The sequence below is a fragment of the Saccopteryx bilineata genome, chromosome 6 (assembly GCF_036850765.1).
Source record: "Saccopteryx bilineata isolate mSacBil1 chromosome 6, mSacBil1_pri_phased_curated, whole genome shotgun sequence".
Classification (NCBI taxonomy): Eukaryota; Metazoa; Chordata; class Mammalia; order Chiroptera; family Emballonuridae; genus Saccopteryx; species Saccopteryx bilineata.
The window spans coordinates 167,308,338-167,332,987 of NC_089495.1; the positions used below are offsets into that span (position 1 = coordinate 167,308,338).

The following is a 24,650-nucleotide window of genomic DNA, read 5'->3' on the forward strand; positions in this document are numbered from 1 at the left end:
AAATCAGTGTTAGTGGGTGGTCAAGCCAGGAGTCCCACCCAGGCGGTCTGACTCAAACCCATGCTGTCAATTACAGCCCACTGGAATGGGTTTAAGGAGACAGGAGTAGGGAGAGCCCAGAACCAGCAGGAAATATGCCAGTGTTAGAGTGAAGGCAGGGTTAGATTCCCCTTGTAAGCTGGGTGTTGAAGGATGAATAGGAGCCCACTAGGCTGAGAGAGAGAAAAAAAGGAACATTTTACAGAAGGAATAACTTGAGCAAAGGCACAGAGGTACAAGTGTGGCGTATCTGAAAAAAAGCTGGTTCTGATTGGACCCAGAGAGGACAAGACTTTGGGAAGAACGGGGCTGAAAAGTAGGGATGGGGCCAGACTACCAAGGGAGAAAGTTACAGACTTCGTCCAGGGGGTAGAGAAGGCATTGGCAGTTCTTCATCTGGAAGGTAGGAAGGTTAAATGAGGTTTTAGATGCTGGTGGGCAGGTGGAGGACAGTCAGGAGTTGGGGAAGAGTTGGATATGAAAAAGCCAGTGTGAGTCTTCTGCAAGAGGCCTGTCATGTCTTGAGCAGTGGGTATTGTCAGGCATTAATAGTGAGGATGGGGACAGAGGCTAGAAACACTTCACAGCTAGAATATACCGGCATTGGTAATCACTTCCATGTGGAGGTCAGGACGCCCTGCATGTTCATACTTGCAAATTAAAATACTATGTGGCTGTGACTTGTGGCACCCGTGTGTTCTCAGGTCATGCCTGTCACCGAAGTCCTCCAATCTCCTCAGCGACATCACCCCAGGAGAGCTGCAAGGCTGCCCTGTGAGCACAGGTGTGCTACACAGCCCTTACACACACACACACACACACACACACACACACGTCACAAACAATTCTTTTTTTTTTTTTTACAAACAATTCTTTTGGTCAAAACAAAATGAAAGTCTGGTGTCCTGTTACTTCTCTTACCTTTAGATGTTAAGTTGGTAGGTAGTTTCTTTTTGTCTTCATTCCTGTTAAAGAAATAACCCAAGTTTCTAAAAAGAAGATAACCAGACTAATATTTTTATAATGAGCACTTGAGGGAAGAAGCACAAGTGATTCACTGAACGGCCAGAAATTTTACCTTTACCCTCCAACTTTTATTTTATTTTTATCCCTCTCCAACTTTTAAAAGCAAAAGGAAAATGTCAGGACCACTGTGGCCAGAGGTGCTGCTGATGCTTTGGTGGAGGGTCCTAATGCCACAGCATCGCTGTGTCCGCCCCCTCCCCCTCCGGTCCCGGTGAGGGTGCGGCTCCGCAGGCAGGGCTGAGGCGCGCCCCACACTGCGGACTGCTGCTGGAGGGGGAGGGGAACGGGCCGGGAGGAGAGGCGACGCGCGGCAGTCTCCAGGAGACGGGGACTGCAGAGCTTCAGCACCTGCAGACAAACTGAAGAGAAGCACCTCGAGTAGGGAGTTCAAGGTGTCAGGGTGCTAGGAGAAGTGGGCAGAAGTTAAAATACTTATCTTCTCAAGCCAGTGAAATCAGCACTTAACAGTTTAACAGAGGAGTTCAAAATGAACTGTTTCCTGCCCTGGCCGGTTGGCTCAGCGGTAGAGCGTCGGCCTAGCGTGCGGAGGACCCGGGTTCGATTCCCGGCCAGGGCACACAGGAGAAGCGCCCATTTGCTTCTCCACCCCTCCGCCGCGCTTTCCTCTCTGTCTCTCTCTTCCCCTCCCGCAGCCAAGGCTCCATTGGAGCAAAGATGGCCCGGGCGCTGGGGATGGCTCTGTGGCCTCTGCCTCAGGCGTTAGAGTGGCTCTGGTCGCAATATGGCGACGCCCAGGATGGGCAGAGCATCGCCTCCTGGTGGGCAGAGCGTCGCCCCTGGTGGGCGTGCCGGGTGGATCCCGGTCGGGCGCATGCGGGAGTCTGTCTGACTGTCTCTCCCTGTTTCCAGCTTCAGAAAAATGGAAAAAAAAAAAAAAAAGAACTGTTTCCTGAAACACATTAACATGTGGTTGAGAAAAATGCACGTCTCCTGGAAACCGAGTTTAGGTCTCTGTGCACACAGGTGTAAAAATGCCAGCGTCTGGCATTGAGTACCTAGCAGTGTGCTTCCCAAAAGCCAACAAAACTGGAAACTGGCTCGGGGGACGTGCCATCCTCAGTGCTCCTTTTCAAGAGCTTTTGCAACTTTAATGAATTTAAAAGTCCCCTTTGGGAGCATCATTCAATTTTTAAATTATACTTAAATTCTTCAAGGCTAATACTGTTAAAAAGAACAAAACTTCAACCGAGTACATCTGAAGCTCTAATTGGCTTTCCTGAACAAGGAAGGGATTGAGCAGCATCCCCTCAAGCAAGCAGAGGGGAACCCAGAAAGCCGCGCCGGGTGGAAGGCTATTACATACAGGCAGAACCTGGCTGGACGAGAAAGTTACCAGCAAAAGAAAAGAAAGGATTGCTTCAGGCAGTGTCATCTCCCTTCGGGGCAGGCAGGGTCTGCTCAGGCAAACTGCTTCCGATTCCTTTGGTTCATGGAGAGGACCCTGTGACAGACTACCTCACTGATACTAACCAGAAAATTCCAGACTGACTCATTAATATTACACTTCTGGAGAAGACTGAAACCGCAAGGAGTCAAGGTTTGATATAATGGGCTTTAGCACAAGCAATTCTATTAGGGACCTGTTTTCTCTTTAAAAATACTGAATGGTCAAAGGAGATATTAAACAAGAAACTGTTCTCATTTATAGCTTGCCATTTTGATTTATTTTCTCGTGTTTTTGCCAAAGTCCTCGCACACACTTGGACAGACAGGCTCTTTCACTGAGACCCAGCCCATCCTCTTGGATGGGAAGAGCACTAAGACAGACTCTTGCGTGCACTGCCACCGCTCTGCCCGCAGCCAGGACCCAGGCTCCTGAGCACAACACCTGTGAACTCATCTTCTTCCCTTTGGGTCAAGTTCTGGTTAACCGAAGGCTTGAAAATCCACCTTTTGCCATAGCTGTCATGATTTAGATTTTTGTTTCTTCAGCAAAACAAGTTCCACTAAGGTATCGTCTTCTAGGCTCAGTATATGCTACTGCTCCTTTTATACTTGGTGCCTGTTTATTTGCTATGACCAATGAATGGCCTGTGGCCTTTCCTCCATGAGGAGTGGATGGCTCCATGACCCTCTGAAAGGGTCCTGTGCTTACAACCACGGAGACTGCCAGTAAGGAGGGCACTGATATGGCACACTAAAAAACCCACCTTACATAAAGTGTGCGTGTGTGCGCACGCACACACACACATCAAATACAACTGCGAGTCGTATCTACTATTTCCCTACCTCCCATTTCGTGAAGTCACTGGACTAGGAGCTGGAGAGTTGATGGCTCATAAAGCACAAGTAGGGTGGAAAGAAGGGCTAGCTTGTCTGCGGTGGCCCAGTAGTGAGAGCCGTGTGGGAGAGAGCAAGAGTGCTGCGGGCTGCGAGAACTGAGTCACAGGCTGGTGACGGGCAGCTGCCAATCCTCAAGGAACCTAGGAGCCTCTGGACTCTGCCATGAAAGATGGACAGGGCTTCACAGGCTGGGACCGAGAAGCAGAAGGCCGTGGGACGTGGCAGCCAGGATCTGTTGACATATGTGCTGGACATATGTCCGATGCTTAGTTGCTAGCTCAAAGGCCCTCACAGTGAACACACCCATCCATGGCCAAATTCACGAACCTCCGAGAGAGTCCCTGCACCAACTCCTTCTCCTGTCTCAGCCAATGGCACCCCAGCCCCTGGTCCGGTCTGAGCTGGCCCCGCTCCTCTGTGCTCCCACGCCCACTCAGCCCTTGGTCCTGCCAACCCACCCCTACTCTCCCCAAAGTCCACACTCTCCCTGTGTGTGCCACCCACTGGTCAACGAAATCAGTGTCTCTTGCCTGGACCTTATTTTTTAACCTTTGTGTCCCCTGCCTGGTGACACCATATCTCCCTTTTCCATTTAGTAGCAGGAGTGAGCTTTTTGAAACACAAATCTGTTCACTCCTCATCCTTGCTTAAACTCTTCAATGGCTCCCCACTGCTTTTAGCAGAACTAACTGAACAGCGCCTCTGAGGCTGATGCCCCAAACTCACTGGGCCCTGTGCCTGCCCCATCCCATCACCAACCCCACCCTCTAACCTGCGAGCTCATCAAAGTTGCCGTCTCACTCCCAGTTGTTAACTCACCAACAGGTGATATCGGGCCTGTCAGCTCCACGCTGGCAGCCACATGCCTGTGTCAGCTCAGCTGGGTAGCCGGCTGTTGTGCCCTCAGTAGGGGCTCAGTGAGTATGTGTGGGATGATACAGGAACCTCACTAAGGATGGGGCCCTGCTTAAAGGCACTCAGTCATTATTTAATGATACATTACTCATTTGCATATTTCTACTTATTGTGTGAGTTCAGAATCATTATTCCCTACAAGAAACATGCTTCAGAATGAAGTACATGTAGTCTGCCTACTGAGAAAGGTGGAGGGTGCTGTCAGAAGTGTCCTGTGCCATCCTCACAACGATGGGGGAATGCTGTCTCCCTCTGAGAAGCCATTTCTGCTAGGCAGTGTGACACTGCCATTCACAGCTAATGTGTATTGTACACAATTCTTAGAGGCAACATTTCTTTCTCTAGGTCACAGCTAATGTGTAAAGCTAAGACAAGTCCAAAGGGGATGGTGTGAGAGCTCTCTGTGGAGTGCTGTTCAGAGACAATTATTTAGCTCCTATCATAAATGAGAGAAGAACAAAAACAAAATCACTTCTGAAAGCATAAGCAATGCGAGTTAGGGTGCAGGCCATGGGACTTGGTCCGCACACTCCTCAGCTGTGCCGACACTCCTCTGTCCTGTGCTTTGCGGCAGGGCTTGGCAAGGGTTGCTGTGAAGAGCCGAGGGTAAATGGTTCAGGTGGTGTGTGCCATTGGGTCTTGGTGACAATATTCAGCTCTGTGGCTGCAGCATGAAATGGCCGTGGACAGGGTGTGAATGAATGGACATGGTTATTTTCAATGAAACTCATTTACAGACATTGAAACTTGAATTTCCTATCATTGTCAAGTGTCTGCAGCATTTTTCTTTAGACTTTCCCCAATCATTTAAAATGTAAAAACTACTGTAAGCCTGCAGGTGCACAGAACCAGGCAGTGGCCGGGACCTGGCCCAGACTGCAGTCTGCCCAGCCTGCCAGCGGGCCAACATGCTGGCCAGAGGCAAACCAGGTGGCCACTTTCCTGGTACTGTCTCTCATGGGTAACTCCTGGAGTCAAAGGTAGCAGACTCGGCATTTCCCCCTAGAAGGTGACAGTTAGACCGGAGGTCCCAATGAAAAATAAATCATTTTCCGGTAAGACACCGCAGACAGTCACATCTTTTCTCATCCTTGCTAAACTTAACTAAGGTTGGCCAGGGTCTTATAGAACAGGTTTTATTCTAAGCTCAGCACCTGGTGCAGAATGAATTCCTGTGTATGTAATCAGGACAGAGGATAGTAATGAAAACAGTGAAAATTATGAGTGTCAACTGCCCATTTCATTTGAACAAACGGCTAATATTACTAGAAATAGTTGACATAAATACAAAATTAGATGGCAGGACATCTGCAAGTATTGTTTTGTTTGGTGGAGCCAGCAAGTAGAGGCAAAAATGAGATTGGTAAAATCTACAGGTCTCTAAGAAGGCCACTATTACATTAGAGCAGAATATTTCTGGATTAGGAACCCAGTGCCTTCATTGTATGAGCAGGGAGCCCAGAGAGGTAGACGGATATGTTCTAAGACACACAGACGGCTTGGTGGTGAGCAGAAGTAGATCAAAATATTTTCCCCAGCACACAAAATGCACAGGTTGCAAACATCTGTCTCCACGGGGATTTGCGAGAAGGGGTAAAACAGTAGTGTTAGGGAAACTTGGGTAGATGGAAACAAATGGTCCCTGTCCCAGTGTGTGACTTGTGGGAGTTGCTTTCAGAAGCTGGACCAGGGTCAGCTCTAGGGCCAGACAGTCTCTACTCCCATTGCCCAGCTCTGCCCACCACATGGCTCTGGGCAAGTTTCCTACCTTTCTAAGCATCCATGTTCTTGTTTGTAAAACGAGGGGTAGCGTCTCGTTGCAGCGTTCTAATGCGCACAGACCGGAGCCTGGCCAGAGTCTGTGCACAGCAAGCTTCGGAAAGCAGCACTGTGGCACTGTTAAGACCTTTGGCTGAACAAAGGCATGCATTTGCTGTAGCTTCGTGGGTTCCAAGTAGACGTGACAAACACTCAGGCACAGGGGGCCAAGCCAGTGTAAGGTTTGGGGACAGACTGAGAGGAGGAAACAGACCCACGATGTACGTGTCCTCCTGGAAGAGTCCGGCGGAGGAGCAGTGAGGGTGGGGCGGACAGAGAAATGCTTCCAGCAGGTGGTCCAGAAGCAGTGGTTTGTCTCTTCCTTACTCATGCGAGGATCACTGATGACACTGTGCATCGGGCTCCGGGCGGGGGCCGCAGCAGTGAGGACCACCGATGACACTGTGCATCGGGCTCCGGGCTGGGGCAGCAGCAGTGAGGACCACCGATGACACTGTGCATTGGGCTCCGGGCTGGGGCCGCAGCAGTGAGGACCACCGATGACACTGAGCATCGGGCTCCGGGCTGGGGCCGCAGCAGCGAGGACCACCGATGACACTGTGTATCGGGCTGGGGCCGCAGCAGTGAGGACCACCGATGACACTGTGCATCGGGCTGGGGCCGCAGCAGCGAGGACCACGGATGACACTGTGCATCGGGCTCCGGGCTAGGGCCGCAGCAGTGAGGACCACAGATGACACTGTGTATCGGGCTCCGGGCTGGGGCTGCAGCAGTGAGGACCACCAATGAATGATACTGTGCATCGGGCTCTGGGTTGGGGCCGCAGCAGTGAGGACCACCAATGACACTGTGCATTGAGGCCCGGGCGAGGCCACTGCAGCAGCAGCCAGGGCACACTTGACCTCTGCCGCGGGGCTCTCGTGCCTCCGCAGAGAAGGACACCAAGATAACTGTGACACAGGCCAGAAAGGACAGTTGTGGGTAGGCTGAGACTTGGGGCAGTGGGGTTGGGGGGTAACATTCCAGATCGCAACATGTACCAAGAGCCCACAAGCTCTCATTGAGTTCAGGGCCAGGAGCCAGACACCCTGCAACTGGCACCAGGAGGCAGTCAGGTAAGAAACCCAGTACGGCAGACGCTCTGTGCGCTCACCCAGGCCCTGCTTCCTGCAGACTGTGCATGCAGAGTGCATGTGCAGAGATGGAGGCATCAAAGATGACTGCAAGAGTCTCTTTTGAAAGCGTGTATATAAACCTCCCCCTCTCCCACACACGCATGCAGATAAGTCTATGAAGTGCGTGATTCTGCAGCTGTGGTATGTAAGGCAGGACAGAGGTGAGGGCAGTTGTGCAACTGGTTTTATAAAGAAGTGACCTCTGAGTGAATGGTGGAGCTACATACTGATGATCACTCACTCAGGAACTCCAATGGTTATTGAGCACTGGTGATGGAGAAAAGCCCCCAAACCTCAGTGAGGAGTTCAGGGAATAAAAGAAAGAGCCACCGGGCCAGAACCTCTGCTTAGGAAACTCTGTGAAGGTTGAAAGTGAAGCCTGGATAATCTAGCAGGCGCCTGTCAGGTGAGAGCAGGCAGCAGCATCCCAGCGAGGGGGTAGGCATACGGGTCAGCACACAGGACATACATGCTGTGTGAGGAAGTGACTCACGTCCCACCTGTGAGCACAGGGACCTGGGGGAGGCTGGGAGGGCGCTGCAGAGTGTCTGCCACTTGGTGCTTGAGGGGGTGTAGGCCACGGAACTCCTGACTGGCAGCAGCATAGGTACCCCTGGCTGGGGTGTCGGACACTCATTCTTGGCTTATAGGGAGGAGGAATTTGGAAGGAGGAGGAATTTGGAACACAGCAGACCTGGGGGATGTCCTAATGTTAGTAACACGCTGACTCTTAACCTCATGGTATATATATACATATATATCTATTTTTTAAAAGAAAAATATATTCATAGCCCATTAACAAACTACCCAAGTTATTGTAACTTTGAGGCCACGTCAGTTGAGTTTGGCAATATGACTCTGAATGCCCTGCCAAGAACGTGCTCTATGGTATTGGGGACAAGGAGGAAAGGCTCCAGCGGGACATGTCCTTTCGGTTCTAGGGTCTTGCTGCAAGCCCGAGAATAACTAATTTATGAGAATTTGTGATATCTAGACTCTGAATTCTATAATTTTCAGTGATTTTGAATGCTAGTTAAAAATCAGTAATGAAATGTCTCACACAGCATCTTCAGCTACAATTTTCCTCAAACTGGACATGTTTCTGAAAAATGGAAGGCAGAAATATTCCAAAAAGAAAAATCCTAGTGAGTATGCCAACAAACTCTGTAAATACTAATTTTAAGTTTTAGAGTCAGACCAAAGTCCGAGAGTCAAATTCAACAAAGTCTGAGCGCCCCCTGATGGTTAACCAGGGGCCCTGCAGAAGATGCAATTTTTTAGCTGCCTGGGGCCAACTTGAGTAACTAACTCCTTCCCTTCAGCTAATCAAGCCATTGTTCTTTCGTGGTCTGTGTAGAAAAAAGTAAAGTACATTAATTTATGATGAAAAGCACGGGGATTGTTTTAGAAGCTACTAATTCAGTAGAATTTAAGGAGAATGCAGATTTATTAAGCCAAAGATAGAGATGGGGGCTTTTACATGAGAACCTAAAGGACGTCAGGAAAACCTCATTTTTATTTCTTTGTGATCCTCCTACCACCCCAGGAGGAAATGGCACAGTGGCCAGGCAAGGAGATACCACAGCCCCACCAGAACATCAGCTGCAGTGTGGCGCCCTCCACTGGCCGCTCCCGTGGCTGCAGGGCTGGCACAGAATGCCACCCACGGAGGCCCTGCCAGGGTGCCTGCTGATGGTTGGGTGACCTCTGTTACCTTTCCCCCAGGCAATTATGTTGTAAGCACACATTTTTTTTTCTTTTGGTAAAATGTTATCTTGATCCAACCAGTACACTGAAGTTACACGACAGGCTGTTAAAATATCCTCTCCATTGAATGAATTGGACCGGGAGAGTGAAAACCGCTTCCTGGGGAAGGTAAAGCAAGACAATGTCTGCAGAGAGGAAGCTCTGGCATGCACCCCTGAACAAAAGGGAACAAGTGGTCTTTACTTGGAGAACGGCTTCCTATTAGGACTCACTCCTTCGTACATTATGCCTTTCATCCCCACTCAACCACAAAATGATTTTGCTGAAGCAAATACAATGGTAGAAAAAGATTTACCCTGAAAGAATCTTTAATAATAAACTGTTGCCGATCTGCCTGCTTGCCTGTGATTTATAATACAATAAACATCGGATTCTATTACGGCTCGTGCACTGAAGCTGCTGCTCTGGAAAACGGAATATGAAAGCCCCGGACCCCACCACCATCACAAGGAAATGAGCATGTATAAATGTGCTAAGAGTATCTCTTTGCATCTTTTATAGCTTGTGTGTATTAATCTGTAACGCTTATTAAGAAAGCCATTGCTATGCAAAGCAGCACCCAATCCCTTTCTCTGGCTTTTCAACAGAGTGCACTGTTTAGCCAATAGGACGGACCCTCTGGCCCTCATTCTGCATTCATAGCAGGCAACATTTGCACAATGTATCTCTCAAAGGCGGCTGAAAAGAAGGCCTTAATACTCATGTAAACAACTGCAAACCAATTACTTAATGAATCAGACTCACACATAATGAGGTGCAGACAAAGAGCTATAAATGTATTTTTGCGCCCAAGCTGCTGCTTTAAAGTAAAATCCCTCAGCTGTGGTTTGGGCTTAACTGGCACATCATAATTATTGTCTCTAGGACATCAGAGGAAGCCTTTTTTTTTTTTTTAGGTCCAGCAGGATTTTTTTTTTTTTTTTTTTGAGGTTGCTCATCAGCTCACTGACAAAATAGAGCAAAGAAGAATTTTTAAAAGTGCTACAGCAGCACTGCACTGTTATGTTTATTCTCAAGTACTGGTTTCGAGACCACTTGTAAAAGCAATAAAGCACGAGGAGTGACTGCAGTAAGTGGGATCTTTAAATGTAAGCCTCTAAGAAATTTCAGTGAGTCCAGGCACAAACAGCAAAATGGGGCTCTCCAAGGCCCGGTGGCACAGGAACAACACCCAAGCCAGCACAAGAACAAAACCAGAAAGATCCAACCCAGTACTCGGCACCCAGACCTTTCCCTCACTGGGTCACAACCACGGCTTCCTTGAAGACTTTGTTTTTAATTAAAGGGGTGATATGATTAACTGTAATTTATTTAGAAAATTAATTTCACGCAGAAACAACAGGAATAACAAAAGGCCCCTGCCTCAAACTGAAGAAAAAAAATGTTTGGTTTTATAATGAAATAAAGGTATACGACATGAAATGATCAGGCTGAGAAAATGTCCTCCAATTGCTTTCTGAATGTATTTAAAAATTGCCTGAATACAGATAAAGTTTAAAAAGAGTCAAATTTTTAATGCTTCTAAAATATAAATAAAAATATACCTGAAACCTGTATAATTATGTAAACTAGTGATACCCAAATAAATTCAACTCAAAATAAATAAAATATAATAAAAACAAACAGTTCTAACCATCTTTAAAAACTAAATGCATGTATTATTATGCCACATGGTAACATTAAGCCCTAAAAACTACCTGTAAAATTTGCCTTTTAGAATTGAATTTATAGTATAATCATAAAAATATAATACTTTAATACTCTTCCTCTCTCACTGCCTTCAGAAACATGGATGAAAACCCAGATATTAAAGATAATAATTTCTGATAATTAAATAATTCCCTAAAATTGAACTCTTTAGGTTTCTAAAAGCAAGACTTCAATTTCAGAAAATCAATCTTATTTTAGTATATTCTAGGTGTTAAAAATATTGTAATATTTTTCAAAATATAAATAAAAAAAGGATTTTTTTTTCATTTAAAAATACTGTTTTTGGATCTAATTATTTTATCTTATGGGACACTAGAAATGTAAAGTTTCTGTTTTAAAATTTCACTGAGGTAAACAGTTTATTCAAATGTAATACAATCATCGGAAGAACTTTTTAAAAGACATGTTACTACAAAAGGAAACTTCTGTTTTAAATATTTATCCCCAAGCCAAAAAGGATGGTATTTCATCAGATGATTGTTTCTGTTCGCACCTATAAATTGCTCCTAAGTGACTCAGTGCCACTGCGTGACCAGTATTTCACGTTGCTGACAAATCCAGCACAGTTCACTTTTCATTGCTAGAAAACCATACAAGTGCTACAGTTCAACACGTGAAAAAATAACTTTTGTTTTTTTATGGAAAATAAGAAAGTATTAGAAAAGGAAAGTATAATGTAGCCCCATAGTGAGTTAAAAAAGAAAAGTACAAAAACAAATACCCAGCAACTGCTAGTCTCTATATCAGCTGTCTCAGAAAGAAGAAACAGGCCACTTATTCCTTTAAGGCCCCTGTTTCTCTCTGCCCTTTCCCATTGTGTGGTCTCTAAGCAGCCCTACTTCGAGCAGCTGTAGATGCTAATTTGTGGTTCACTGAGGTGTCAATTGAACCTTAAACCAAGGAAACAACAGCTGCAAAACAATACTTGGCTCTGGTGCAAATATTTTCAAAGGTAGACTAAACTTTCACTGTTATTTTATATAAACAAAAACCCAAACTATAACCTTCCATCAAGTCACATGACAAAATAATATGAAGCTTAGGTTTGATTCATTGCATAGTGACATTTCTCATCTTGTTGCCACTATTCAGAAAGGCTTTCATGACTTTACCTTGACAAAGGACTTCCTTTGCAAGATGAAAAACTACCTTCCAAAGTGATTTTGTTCATTGTCTTTGTCTTCAGTGCACCACTGCCAATGTTCAAACCTGTGACAGGCACAAACAGGAGAGGAGCGTCAGCCTCCATGCTGCAGCGGACTGCTGAAGAAAGAGGGACCTAACAATCACTTTGGGAAAACAAACAGCAACAGAGGAAGATGCTGTCCAAGCTGCGGAAAACAAGGGTGCCTCCGAGACAAGGGATAACATGTTGGTAGAATACTGAAAGGAAGTGGGGAGGGAGTGCCAGTGATACACAAGAACCCACAAAAAGTAAAAAATAAAATTCAAAGAACAACATCTTAAATTACCAAGATGCACATGTAAGCACATGGGTCTCAGCTATGGCATCAAGCTCTCGATGATTCCCATTGTTATAACACAGGCACCAAGATAATGGGTGCTAGGAACCAAGTCTCAGAAATAAATGACACTCCTTGATGGCAGGTGGCCACACCACCCACCTTTAAGTCCCTCTGCCAATTCCTCTATTGATCCATCTTGTAGAGGTGAGACTGACTCTCCACTAAGCACCAGCTCTAACCAGCCTAGAAAAGTTGATGGGGAAGATGAGCAATCCACCTCTTTCCCTGGAGCTGGGAAAAACCCTGAGGCCCCAGCTTGCAGGGCCATTCCTCACCTGTGCCTCTCAGCCTTGGATGTGTCTGTTACAAGTCTGATTTTTGTTTCTATTTTGAGAGGGGGTGAGGGAGAGAGAGGGAGAAGCATCAACTCGTTGCTCCACTTCGTTGTGCACTGACTGCTCTTTGCATGTGCCTTGACTGGGGATGGGACAGGCAACCCCGGGCTTAAGCCGGAGACCTCAGGTGTCAAACTGGCAACTTCAGTGTTCCGGGTTGACAGTTTATCCACTGCGCCACCACTGGTCAGGCGTAAGTCTGAGTCTTACCTGGCAGTTGCCCAAGATCACACATAGAGTGCACAGGCACCTCAGAGGGAATTTGCTGTTCCTAAACTGTAATCTGCTTGCCTGCATATAGCCTCTGCAGCAGAATGATTCTCTTGATAAAACGTGTCCATGTTCAGCTTTAACAGGGTCTGTACGTGCTTAACAGGACCAGGTCATTTCAGGTGTGAAAACAAAGGCACAAGGTTTATATGGTTTTCTTTAGAGACAGGTCCAGAGACGAAGACCTAAGATATCTGATGCAGAGAGTAACTGAAACATGCACTGCTTCAATAGTTAGATCTGGGGGTGGCCGTGAGTTCTGAGCGCACATCCCAACATGGCCTGAAGCAGCTCTGTGAAGTTTAACGGGCACTTGGCTCCCATTTCCCTCTGCCTTCCCAGCCTACTTCCTGCTTCTTTCTGGGGCTCAGAGAAGTCCCTAGGGTCAGAGTGAGAATTAGAATGAAAAATAAATGCATGATCAAATGTAAAATAAATACCAGAGGCAGTATGTAGCTGCAATGACAGCCAACACTATTAGAACCACTTCTAAGATCCCAATGGTGAAAATTTTGGAGTCTTGCAAAGTGCATGGTTTAAGTTTGAGTGAGGAGTGAGAAGACTAAATCTAGGGGTGCTTGACTACAAAACCTGTAAAGTATCGCTTCATTTATAAATTAAGAAAAATATGTTAATTACTAATATATTAATAGTACTATAATTTTGGTTCATATCCAATGGGCTATAATTTATATCAGATTTACTCATCCTTTGAACCTGTCCAATTCTCCATCTAAAGCATACTTACCAAAAACAAATTTGTGGAGTCATCTTCCAAACTATGTTATATCTACTAACCAGCCATAATGATCAGGAAGGGATATCACCCTCCTGGGGCCTCATTTGTAAAATGAGGGGGCTGGATAAATACTTTCTAAGATCCCCCTGGGTTCGAATTCAGTGACACAAATGTGAAGGTGATTAAAAGCAAACATTTAAGGGCTCATAAGTGTTATATCTCTCCAAAGTGATGAAGACCTCCATTAGGAGCAGAGGCCTTGCTTTATATCTCGACAAACTACAATGTCTCATGCTTGCAGAATTCAAATACCCAGCACCATCCACACCACCAGCCCTCCGTGGTGTTATTTAACAGGCACAGTGCTGGGTGCAGAACCTGCAGTGGCTCCCTGACTCCTCAAAACAACCAAAATAACTTTGTAGCAACTGATTCTAACATTAATATCTAGGAAATAGCTCTTCAAAGACAAGTCCGATGAACCATAACTGTGTCCCTCAAAACTCTGTCTGTCTGGTGAACACATCTTTGAGACAATTGGGAAATCAGAATACGGACAGGGAGTTATGTGATGCTAAGATATTGTTCATTCTGAAAGGTGAAATTATAGCACAGTGCTTTATGTCAAAGTGCACTGGCTTCTGGATTAGTCTATTTACTTTCACAAAGGGAACTGAGGTGACTTATCCTAAAAAAGGGTGTAATAAAATAAAAACACCAAAAAATAATAAAAATACAATAATAAAATAGTATAAGAAAACAGAAAAAATTACACTTAAAAGAAATATCCTCGATTGAAGAAACTACATTTAAGCTTAAAACTAGTTTTTTACTGGGGTTTAGTCTTTTCAAATAAGAAACCTCAAATATCCCAAAATTCTGGTGAGGGAGGGTGCCCTAGGATGATGCTCCTGCCATTGATGATTAAGAAGTTGGAAGATGTGGAAAGAAGAAAAATGTAGAGTGTCTCCTGAGGTACTTAGTAATGAGTTACTATTAGAACACACACAAGTAGGATCCAAGGGTCTGCAAAGCACTACCACCTTGATGAGGGGCCAGCACATATCCAGGAAGGGAGACTTTTCCAAACTCTAATTCATTAATGATTGAAAAAGTACTGGCTCATTCTGACCAGGTGACAGTTTGTTACAAACTCCACAAACCATCAAAAGAATGATCACCCTTTCCTGAACATTTCAAGTGCTGAATCTGCCCTTCCTTACCTGACAGGTGTGACACAGAAGCATCCTTCTGGAATCTGTCTTCAGTTTGATTTGCATTATCCTGAAGGGTGGACTGCTTCAGCAACTGGTAGACTTTTGTTTCTATAAAGATTACAAAAAAGGTACAGATAACTGTATATCTACATGAGAAAGAAAGAAGTTAGACCCTTACTTTACACCATTCAGAAACATCAACTCAAAAATGATTACAGAATTAAATGTAAGATGTAAAACTATTACATTCTTAGAAGAAAACAGGATAAAAGCTTCAGGACAGTGGATTTGGCAATGATTTCTTAGGTACCAAAAGCACAGTCAACAAATTAAAAAAACAAAAAAATAAGACTAAATCAAACTTAAATTGCTTGTCAAAGGAAACAATAAACAGAGTGAAAGATAACCTACACAGTGGGGGAAAATAATTGAAATAATATATTAGATAAGGGTTAATAATCAGAACATATAAGGAACTTATATAGCTTGATAATAACAAAAGATAAATAACCTTGATTAAAAGATAGGCAAAGGACTCGAATAGACATTTCTCTAAAGATATATAAATGGCGAATAAGCACATGAAGATATTCAAAATCATTAACATTAGGGAAATGTAAATGAAAACCACAATGAGTTATCACCTAATACCCATCAGGATGGCCACTATGTATATATTTAAAAACCCAGAAAGTAACAAGTGTGGTTGAGAATGTGAATAAGTTGGAACCCTTGTGTACTGTTAGTTGGAACGATAAATGGTACAGACACTATGGAAAATAGAACAGAGCTTTCTCAACAAATTAAAAACAGAATTTCCGGCCCTGGCTGGTTGTCTCAGCGGATCAAGTGTTGGCCTGGCGTATGGGCTTCCCAGGTCTGATTCCCGGTCAGGGCACACAAGAAAAGTGACCATCTTCTTCTCCCCCCCCTCTCCCTTTTCCCCTCCCACAGCCAGTGGCTCAATTGGTTTGAGTGTGGTCCCGGGCACTGAGGATAGCTCGGTTGGTCCGAGTGTGTCAGCTTCAGGAGCTAAAAATAGCTCAGATGATTCGAGCATCGGCCCCAGATGGGCACTGCCAGGTGTATCCTGGTCAGGGCGCATGTGGGAGTCTGTCTCACTATCTCCCTTCCTCTCACTTAAAAAAAAATAGAATTACCATATGATCCAGCAATCCCAATTCTGGTTACATATCCACAAAAATGAAAACAGGATCTCAAAGAGTAACTGGCACACCTGTGTTCATCACAGTATTATTCACAATAGCAAAGAGGTAGAAGCAACCCACATGTCCATCAATGGTTGAATGGATAAAGAAAATTTGGCGCGCGCGTACACACACACACACACACACACACACACACACTAGAATATTATGCCTCAGGAATAAACCCTGAGGACATTATGCTAAGTGAAATAAGCCAAATATTGTATGATTTCACTCATATAAAGTACCAAAAGTGGCCAAAATCATAGAGACAGAAAGTGGAAAGTGATTGCCAATGGCTAGGTGAAAAGGAGGTATTAGTGTTTAGTGGGTCAAGTACTTCATTATTGCAAGACGAAAATTTCTAGAGATCTACTGCACAAAAATATGAATATACTTAACACTACTGACTATATATTTAAAAATAGTTAAGACAGTGAATTTAGTGTTAGGTATTTTTTACATAATTAAAAAAAAAGCAGTGACCAGATATCTCAATTCATCTATGACAATTCAGGTGTAGGTTTGTTGTCTCAGTAAAATTATTAATAGGATTCCTTTTTGTTATCAAAGTTTCCTAGTCTAGATAATAAATTATATGGTCACTGTACTTAAGAGACATATAAACCAAATACAAAGCAAAGGCATAATTGGGCAACTGATTAAAAAAAACAAACAGACAAACAAAACAATGGTTAAAAAAATATTTGATCACTGATTGTTTATTTGATGATACTGGTAAATTATTGTTTTACATGTGAAAAAAATACACAGAGATACTAAATTTTCTACTATGTAGAAATAAGTTTCTTAAATTCTTCCTATGATGTTACTACTTTTCAAATGCATGCAAAGTATTTTTTGAACTGCCCCTTTTTAGGTACTGTAAAAACAAGAAACAATTTAGTTGAACCTAGTTTTTAAGAATCAAAGACAAATTGTATGAGTTTGTCTGAGGCAGCCAAATTCTATTCATTATTCTGAATGGGCTAGGATAGGTTCAACTCTTGGTAAAATGGCTTCTCTCTGCCCCGGGGCCTTGCAGAAGCCACTGCAGAATGAACCAGAAAAAATGGCACTGGATTTGATGTCTCCGGAGCAGTCCCTGCCCTGCTTCTCAGGCTCTCCCACTTGAGTGCGGGTTTCTAGGCTGCGTGAATGGCAGGAGCATTGGGAAGAACAGTAGCAGCAGCAGGATGAGCTCAGAGACCCAGAGCTGAGAAAAATCTAACCGATGCTTGTCACAGGGACAGACAGAGCACATGCAGGGAGCAAAGACAGGTGTGCCAAAGGATCAGTAAATTCCGGACCAGGACATATGAAGCAATAAAATATCCCCTAATTTTTGTGAGCAGTATAGTATCTACTGCAAGTTAACACTGGGAAGACTGTTGGGAAGAACGATGCATAAAGATCACATATGGAAAGGACCCAAGTGGCACAACCTTGCCCATTCCCTCAAGTCTCAGGGCTACTTGGATGAAATGGAGGGTAGAGAATTAGAGTTTTAGCACAGATGTAAAAACAGCATCCATGTTCACATCTTCGATGTGGCCGTGGATAAAAGGATTCCGGCTCTATGTTAGCAACCTGAGGCTGGCAATGAGACACCTTCCTACTTTTGCTGACCCAATTCAAGAACTTAACTACAAGCCCTTATTACTGGATTAAAACTATCACCACACTAAAGAATAAAAATATAACTTTTCTTGCCTTACTGAGAATCAGTCAGGATAGAAATAAGTATTTAAAATGAGCATATGTTGGTATATTAAATGCTATATAATTAAAATATGTACAAACAGGGACTCTTAATTCTGAAAATAATAAATTCTAAGGTAATACTTTTTACATTGCTAGATTGTGAAGTCAGTTTGGCACATTGGAACTAGTGTTTAGAAAAATGTGATAAACAAACTACCAGATGCAGTGCATGCAGAGGGGCGTCGCTCTGCCGCGACCAGAGCCACTCTAGTGCCTGGGGCAGAGGTCAAGGAGCCATCCCCAGCGCCCGGGCCATCTTTGCTCCAATGGAGCCTTGGCTGTGGGAGGGGAAGAGAGAGACAGAGAGGAAGGAGGGCGGGGGGGGGGGGGGTGGAGAAGCAAATGGGCGCTTCTCCTATGTGCCCTGGCCGGGAATCGAACCCAGGTCCCCCGCATGCCAGGCTGACGCTCTACCACTGAGCCAATCGGCCAGGGCCTTGGGGGGTTATTAAAATCAAAGACAGAGTGTCTGATTTCTAAAAGACACTGAATCACTGTAAAAGAGGTAAAAGTGCTCTGCTTTGCTTTTATTTTTATAAAGGTCAACTAAGAAGTTTTTCAGCTTTTAGAATGTAAGTCCTGAGCTTACTGACCATATACTATTTCTGCATTCAATTAAATTTATTTACGCAAGGAAAAGTAGCAAAGAGGATTTTTTGTATGTGTGTGTGACAGAGACAGAGAGAGAGACAGAGAAAGGTACAGACAGGGACAGACAGACAGGGAGAGAGATGAGAAGCATCAATTATATGTTGTGGCACCTTAGTTGTTCATTGATTGCTTTCTCATATGTGCCTTGACCGGGGGGCTACAGCAGACCGAGCAACCCCTTACTCAAGCCAGAAACCTTGGGCTCAAGGTGGTGAGCCTTGCTCAAACCCGATGAGCCCGCGCTCAAGCTGGAGACCTTGGGGTTTTGAACCCAGGTCCTCTGTGTCCCAGTCTGATGCTCCATCCACTGCACCACTGCTTGGTTAGGCAGAAATTTTTTTGAAAAGAAAAAAAAAAGAGTTGTTTATTGATAAAGGTTTCTGATGGCTGGAGTTAGGGTACCTCTGTCTCCTGTGTGAAGGTAAGTCATTTGACACTATTGAGCTGGTTCTCATGCTTCTCACAACCAGGAAAATGTGCTAGTTGTTTTCAGGAGAGGATTTTTGTGAGAAATATCAAGCTAGTGGTTGTGACAATTTTAGATTTGGGAGGATTAGATATTTTGTCCACATACAAGACAGACTGATATTACTGGTCTGAGTCTAGCAAGGAAGGAATGTGAAGTCATTCTTAGCAGCAAGGGGCCACTTCACTCCTCTGGAAAAGACAGGCCATTTTCATGCTCCACAGATGCTCCATCCTGGTTTCTCCTCCGGGACTGAAGGACAGGGCCATCTCCCTGGGCTGTGCGCTTTCCCGGCAGGGCTGCCTGAGTGTGCTTCCCACTGTGCTACAGTTTTGGAGGGAGACAGCTCATCTCTTCTACCTCATTTGAACAGAGCCTCACACCTTTCCAACCATGGTTTCTCACTGGTGTTTGATCCTTAAACCTGTGGCCCTACTCCAATTAGTTACTGAGCCTGACCTGTGGTGGTGCAGTAGGTAGAGTTTGACCAGGAATGCTGAGGTTGCCGGTTTGAAACCCTCGGCTTGCCTGGACAAGGCACATATGGGAGTTGATGCTTCCTATTCCTCCCCCCTCCTCTCTCTCTAAAAATGAATAAAATCTAGAGAGAGAGAGAGAGAGAGTCACTGAAACCCACCTGGATATTTTTATTTGGATGTGGCTGCCCTGACCCAAGTAATAAAGGTTTGGCAAAATTAAAGCTGGGGACTGCTGGGCATATTGCCTGCTCTCACCCCCAAGGGCAAAGTGAAGTTTAAAAGGTAAAAAGATTAAGTGCGTTCACTTGGAGGAATAAACAGTAATTGAGGCAGAAAAAGTTGGGGCAGATACTCAGAAATGAGAGTCGTTCTCCATGGCGTGTATCATACCCTTAGTCACCCTTAGTCAGTAGAACTGCACAAAACAACATACAAAGGTCTGGAAGACAAGCCAAAAAGAAAAAACAAAATTAAAGATTGGTTGAAAAAATGATCAGCAGAGGTTACAGCGACAAAGTCTGTGTAGAAGAAAGGGAAGAAGGGTTCAAGAACACAGATATTGCAAATAGACTGGACAGGGCAGGATTGTTAATGCAGACACTTTTGGGGACCAAGCAGGAACCACACATAGAAGAAAACATAGGTACTAAACTCATAGACCTTAGCCGTAAAGAATAATTTATGAATTTGACCCCAAAAGCAAGGGAAGCAAAGGCAAAAATAAATGAATGGGACTATAACAAACTAAGGAGCTTCTGCAAAACAAAAGAAACTGACTACAAAACAAATAGGCAGCCTACTAAATGGGAGATGATATTTACAAACAACAGCTCTGATAAGGGTTAATATCCAAAATATATAAAGAACTCACAAAATGCAGTAACAAACAAGCAAACGATCCAATTAAAAATTGGGGAGAGGACATGAACAGATACTTCTCCCAGGAAGAAATACAAATGGCCAACAGATATATGAAAAAATGCTCATCTTCACTAGGTATTCAAGAAATGCAAACCAAAACTACAATGAGATACCACCTCATACCTGTTAGATTGGTTATTATCAACAAGACAGGTAATAACAGGTTTTGGAGAGGCTGTGGAGAAAAAGGAACCCTCATTCACTGTTGGTGGGAATGTAAAGTAGTACAACCATTATGGAAGAAAGTATGGTGGTTCCTCAAAAAATTAAGAATAGAACTACCATATGACCCAGCAATCCCTCTACTGGGTATATACCCCCAATACTAAAAAATATTGGTATGTGAAGACACATGCACCCCGTGTTCATCACAGCATTATTTGCAGTGGCCAAGACATGGAAACAACCGAAGTGCCCTTCAATAGAGGATTGGATAAAGAAGATGTGGTACATATTATACTATGAAATACTACTCAGCCATAAGAAATGATGACATAATATCAATTACGACAACATGGATGGACCTTGGTAACATTATACTGAGTGAAATAAGTAAATCAGAAAAAGCTAAGAACTGTATGATTCCACACATATGTGGGACGCAAAATTGAGACTCATGGACATAGATAAGAGGGCAGTGGTTACCAGGGGGAGGGGAATGTAGGGGATGGGGAGGGAGGAGTGGGTTGGGGGGAGGGTATAAAGAGGGACAAATATAAGGTGACAGAGGATGATTAGACTTTGGGTGATAGGTATATAACATAATCAACTGTCCAAATGATGTGGAGATGTTTACCCAAAATCTATGTACTCTTGTTGATCAATGTCACCCTGTTAAATTTAATTTAAAGAAAAAAATCACAGACTCTGGTTGGGTGGGGGCCGTGGAGGCGGAGTCTGGTAGCAGGCTGGAGAGCACTGTCTTTTGGGGTGAGCTATTATCTGGCTACAGCCAACTGCTGCCAGGTGGGAAAAGTGGACCTAGTCTTGCCAGATTTCTGCCTTTTTAAATAAAAAAATAAAAACTGCACAGGCCAAAGAGAGCGTACTCACACACTGAAACTAGATAGTGGTGAGCAATTTTTTTCTGTGTTGCAAGAAAACTTCGTGGAAAACTTCAGCCACAAGATACAAGCTTGCTGTTAGAAAAGCTCACTCAGTTGAGTGTCCAGAGACTCCAAAACATATTATCAAGGGATGCTGCAACAGTTGTATAGAGATTTTTAAGTGACCAGAATTTCAGATTTTTTGGAACCAATGTATACTTTTTGCTAGGAGTGTTCAAACAATTCAGACTTCTCCAGGAGCAGTCTAGAAGACTTGGCTTGGAGGCCAACTTCATGAAACAAAAAGGTAAAGCTAATAAGGTTTGTGGCAACACAGACCGGGATTTTTCATAGTGAAGAATCGGGTTGCAAAGCTGCACTGAGTTGCCCTGCAAATACATAGTTATGGAATGAATAAACAAACATGGGAGAAAAAGTAACAAATCTAGAGGTTCAAGTAAACCTGCTATAAACGAGGTAGGGAAAAAGTTCATACACCACGGAGAAAAGACTTTTTATCTTCTCAACAAGCAAGTAAACTCTAAGTCTGCAAATTTGAGAATTGGGTGGCTCCTTAGAATTCCAGTGAAATACTTCCTCTCATTAGTAATGTCAACTCTCAGAAAACTACTGAGTAGTGAAAATTACTAGATAAAACAATTATTTCTAACGCCTCCAGTTAGAACGCTCAGGTACACAGAGCAAACAGGCACTGTGCACAAGTCGGCGTTCTGAACTCTCAGTCAAGTGTCTATTACATATTCAAATCTGTGTCAAGATTTAGTTTAAAAAGTAAAAAAGGTTGCAGTTTAAAACAAAAAATAAGGCAAGGGTTCAGGGGGCTAAAATCTATCCTTAGTTATTAATTCAAGACTAATAACACAATGAGATAAATATATTTTCCTACTTCCTTACGTAAACTGGCAGAACCCAATCAGCGATCTTCCTACAAAGTGGTGATAGATCCCTGAAATTGTTTTTTTCTTCCTTTTGACATCATTTTGTGTCCAGAAAATGGAAACAGCTAGAGAAACAAAGTGAAATATGCTGAATAAAGGGAGGTAGGGGAGAGATGATGTTGAGCAGAAAGAAAAAACCTCAACTTCTTATCGTTTATTCTCTTTTATATGCAAATGTACACCTGCTAAAATACTTCTAAATTTATAAAGAAAAAGAAAAAGAAAATATCTGATGAACAAGTGCTTTTAACAGCCTATTCCAAGAGCAAGATAAATATGTGGTTCACCAGCGTCTATGAGTGTCTCCCAGGCAGAGAATCTGTCCTGGCTTTCAAAGAAATCCCAAATGCAAAGAGGAGTTGGGTCTGGAAAAGAAATAATAAAGGGAAATGCAAACGATACTATCACTACAGCAAGAAAAAATGACCTTGAACTGACAAAAAACTGAGTATCTCAGAGTAAGAAAGGATAATTGCATTTACTATATAAAGTGTGTGGAATTTTTCAAAATGAACTAACAAGCAAAATAGAGGCAGACTCACACAGAGAGAAGGCTGACAGCTGTAGGGGGTGGGGGTGGGTGAGGGGGTGAAGGGATTCAATAAAAAAGGACAAAAAAGAAAAACTGATGGACATGGATAACAGTGGGTGATTGAGGGGCAGTGGAGGAGGGTATAAGGGGGACGCATGGTGATGGATGAAGACGTGAATGGTGGGGGGAACACACAATATGGTGTACAGAGATGTGTTGTAGAGCTGGGTGCCTGGAACCTGTGAAATTATGTTAACCAGTGTCACGCCAATAAATTTAATAAAAAATAATTCAATTAAAAGAATATTTTTTTATCCACTGAATTTCCCAATGCTGTTACATTTCATGTATGTCTACATTCATGCAGTTTTTTTCACAATACACTAGGTGCTGCTGATGCAGCAAACCCAGTTGTTTTTCCAAAATAAAACAAAAATTGTAGGATATATTTCTAAAATTAATTCTAAAGATATTACTTAAAGTCTAGAAACTACTTGTCTAGTAATCTGCTCAAATGAAAATGAGAAAATACTGGGTACTTTCACAATTCTGAAAATGCTGAAAACTCATCTATATTTAGGAACTTATTTTTAAAGGCCAGAAGTCTATGTAAATGTGAGAAACACAGGTTGGGTCCACTTTTCATGTGCAGTCTATCCACTCCACTCCACCAGTGGTCCTGGGCCTGTAAACCCACTGCCCAGGTCTCTCTGTCCTCTTACAGAGATGGCTGATGCACAGAGAAACTCCTAAACCACCTGGCTGAGAGGCCTGCAGCTGCTTCAGAAAATCGGTATTTGCATCACACTCTTAATCTCTATGGAGCAATTCAACAGTTACACCCGAGAATAAATGCCAGGTTTACAACGGAACTTTACGCTGAGCTGAAACAGTTTGGCTGCCATTGCTTCATTTGTAAATTTATAACCACAGTGCTTGCCACTTAACACTGCTCAATCATGGGAGGTGAATTTTCAACTCTAAAGTCATGGAATCTCTGATTGAGTAATCTTGATCATGAAGTTATATTTCATTGGTGTAATTAAATAGTTTTTAAAGACAATATTTTTAGCAATTTGCACTCAATAATTTACATAGTAAGAAACAGAAATAAGGACATTAATATTATCAATGTCATCACTGATAGCAGGGACAGGAATAATTACTAAGATGAACCAAATGTTAGGAATGTAAAACATGAAGAAATCCCTCCTTAACCCCTGTTGTGAATTGAGTATTATTTCTCCCAAAATTCATGTCAACCCAAAGATACATGCCAAAAAATGAAACTAGACTACCTTCTTACACCATATACAAGAATAAACTCACAATGGATTAAAGACTTAAATGTAAGACCTGAAACCATAAAACTCTAGAAGAAAACAGGTAGTGAATTCTCTGACAGTGGTCTTAGTAATTTTTTTTCCTGTTCTATCTCCTCAGGCAAGGAAAACAAACAAACAAAAAAACCCACAAATGAGACTATATCAAACTAAAAAGTTTTTGCAGAGCAGAAGAAACCATCAACAAAATGAAAAGACAGCCCACTGAGTGGAAGAAGATATTGACCAATGACGCAGCCCCTAAAAGGTTAATATCCAAAATATATAAAGAACTTATAAAGCTTAACACCAAAAAAACCCCCAAACCAATTAAAAAATGGGCAGAATACTTGAATAGACATTTCTCCAAGAGGACATATAGATAACCAATAGATACATGAAAAGATGCTCAACATCACTAATCATCAGAGAAATGCAAATTAAAATGACAATGTGATTCTTATCTGTTAGAACAGAATGACTATCATAAATCAATCAAC

The 24,650-nt window shown here is 43.3% G+C and overlaps 1 protein-coding gene across 2 annotated transcripts in view; it reads right to left on the reverse strand.

Moving 5' to 3' along the window:
* The window catches only part of KIZ (kizuna centrosomal protein), a 124,959-nt gene that overhangs the window by 1,576 nt on the left and 98,733 nt on the right, over positions 1-24,650 (reverse strand). For both annotated transcript variants that reach the window (XM_066237974.1, XM_066237975.1), the window contains 3 exons: positions 14,809-14,910; positions 11,828-11,924; positions 961-1,004 (listed from right to left, as the gene is read on the reverse strand). In XM_066237974.1, coding sequence (XP_066094071.1) covers positions 961-1,004; positions 11,828-11,924; positions 14,809-14,910 — 243 coding nt within the window. The remainder of the gene's footprint in view (positions 1-960; positions 1,005-11,827; positions 11,925-14,808; positions 14,911-24,650) is intronic.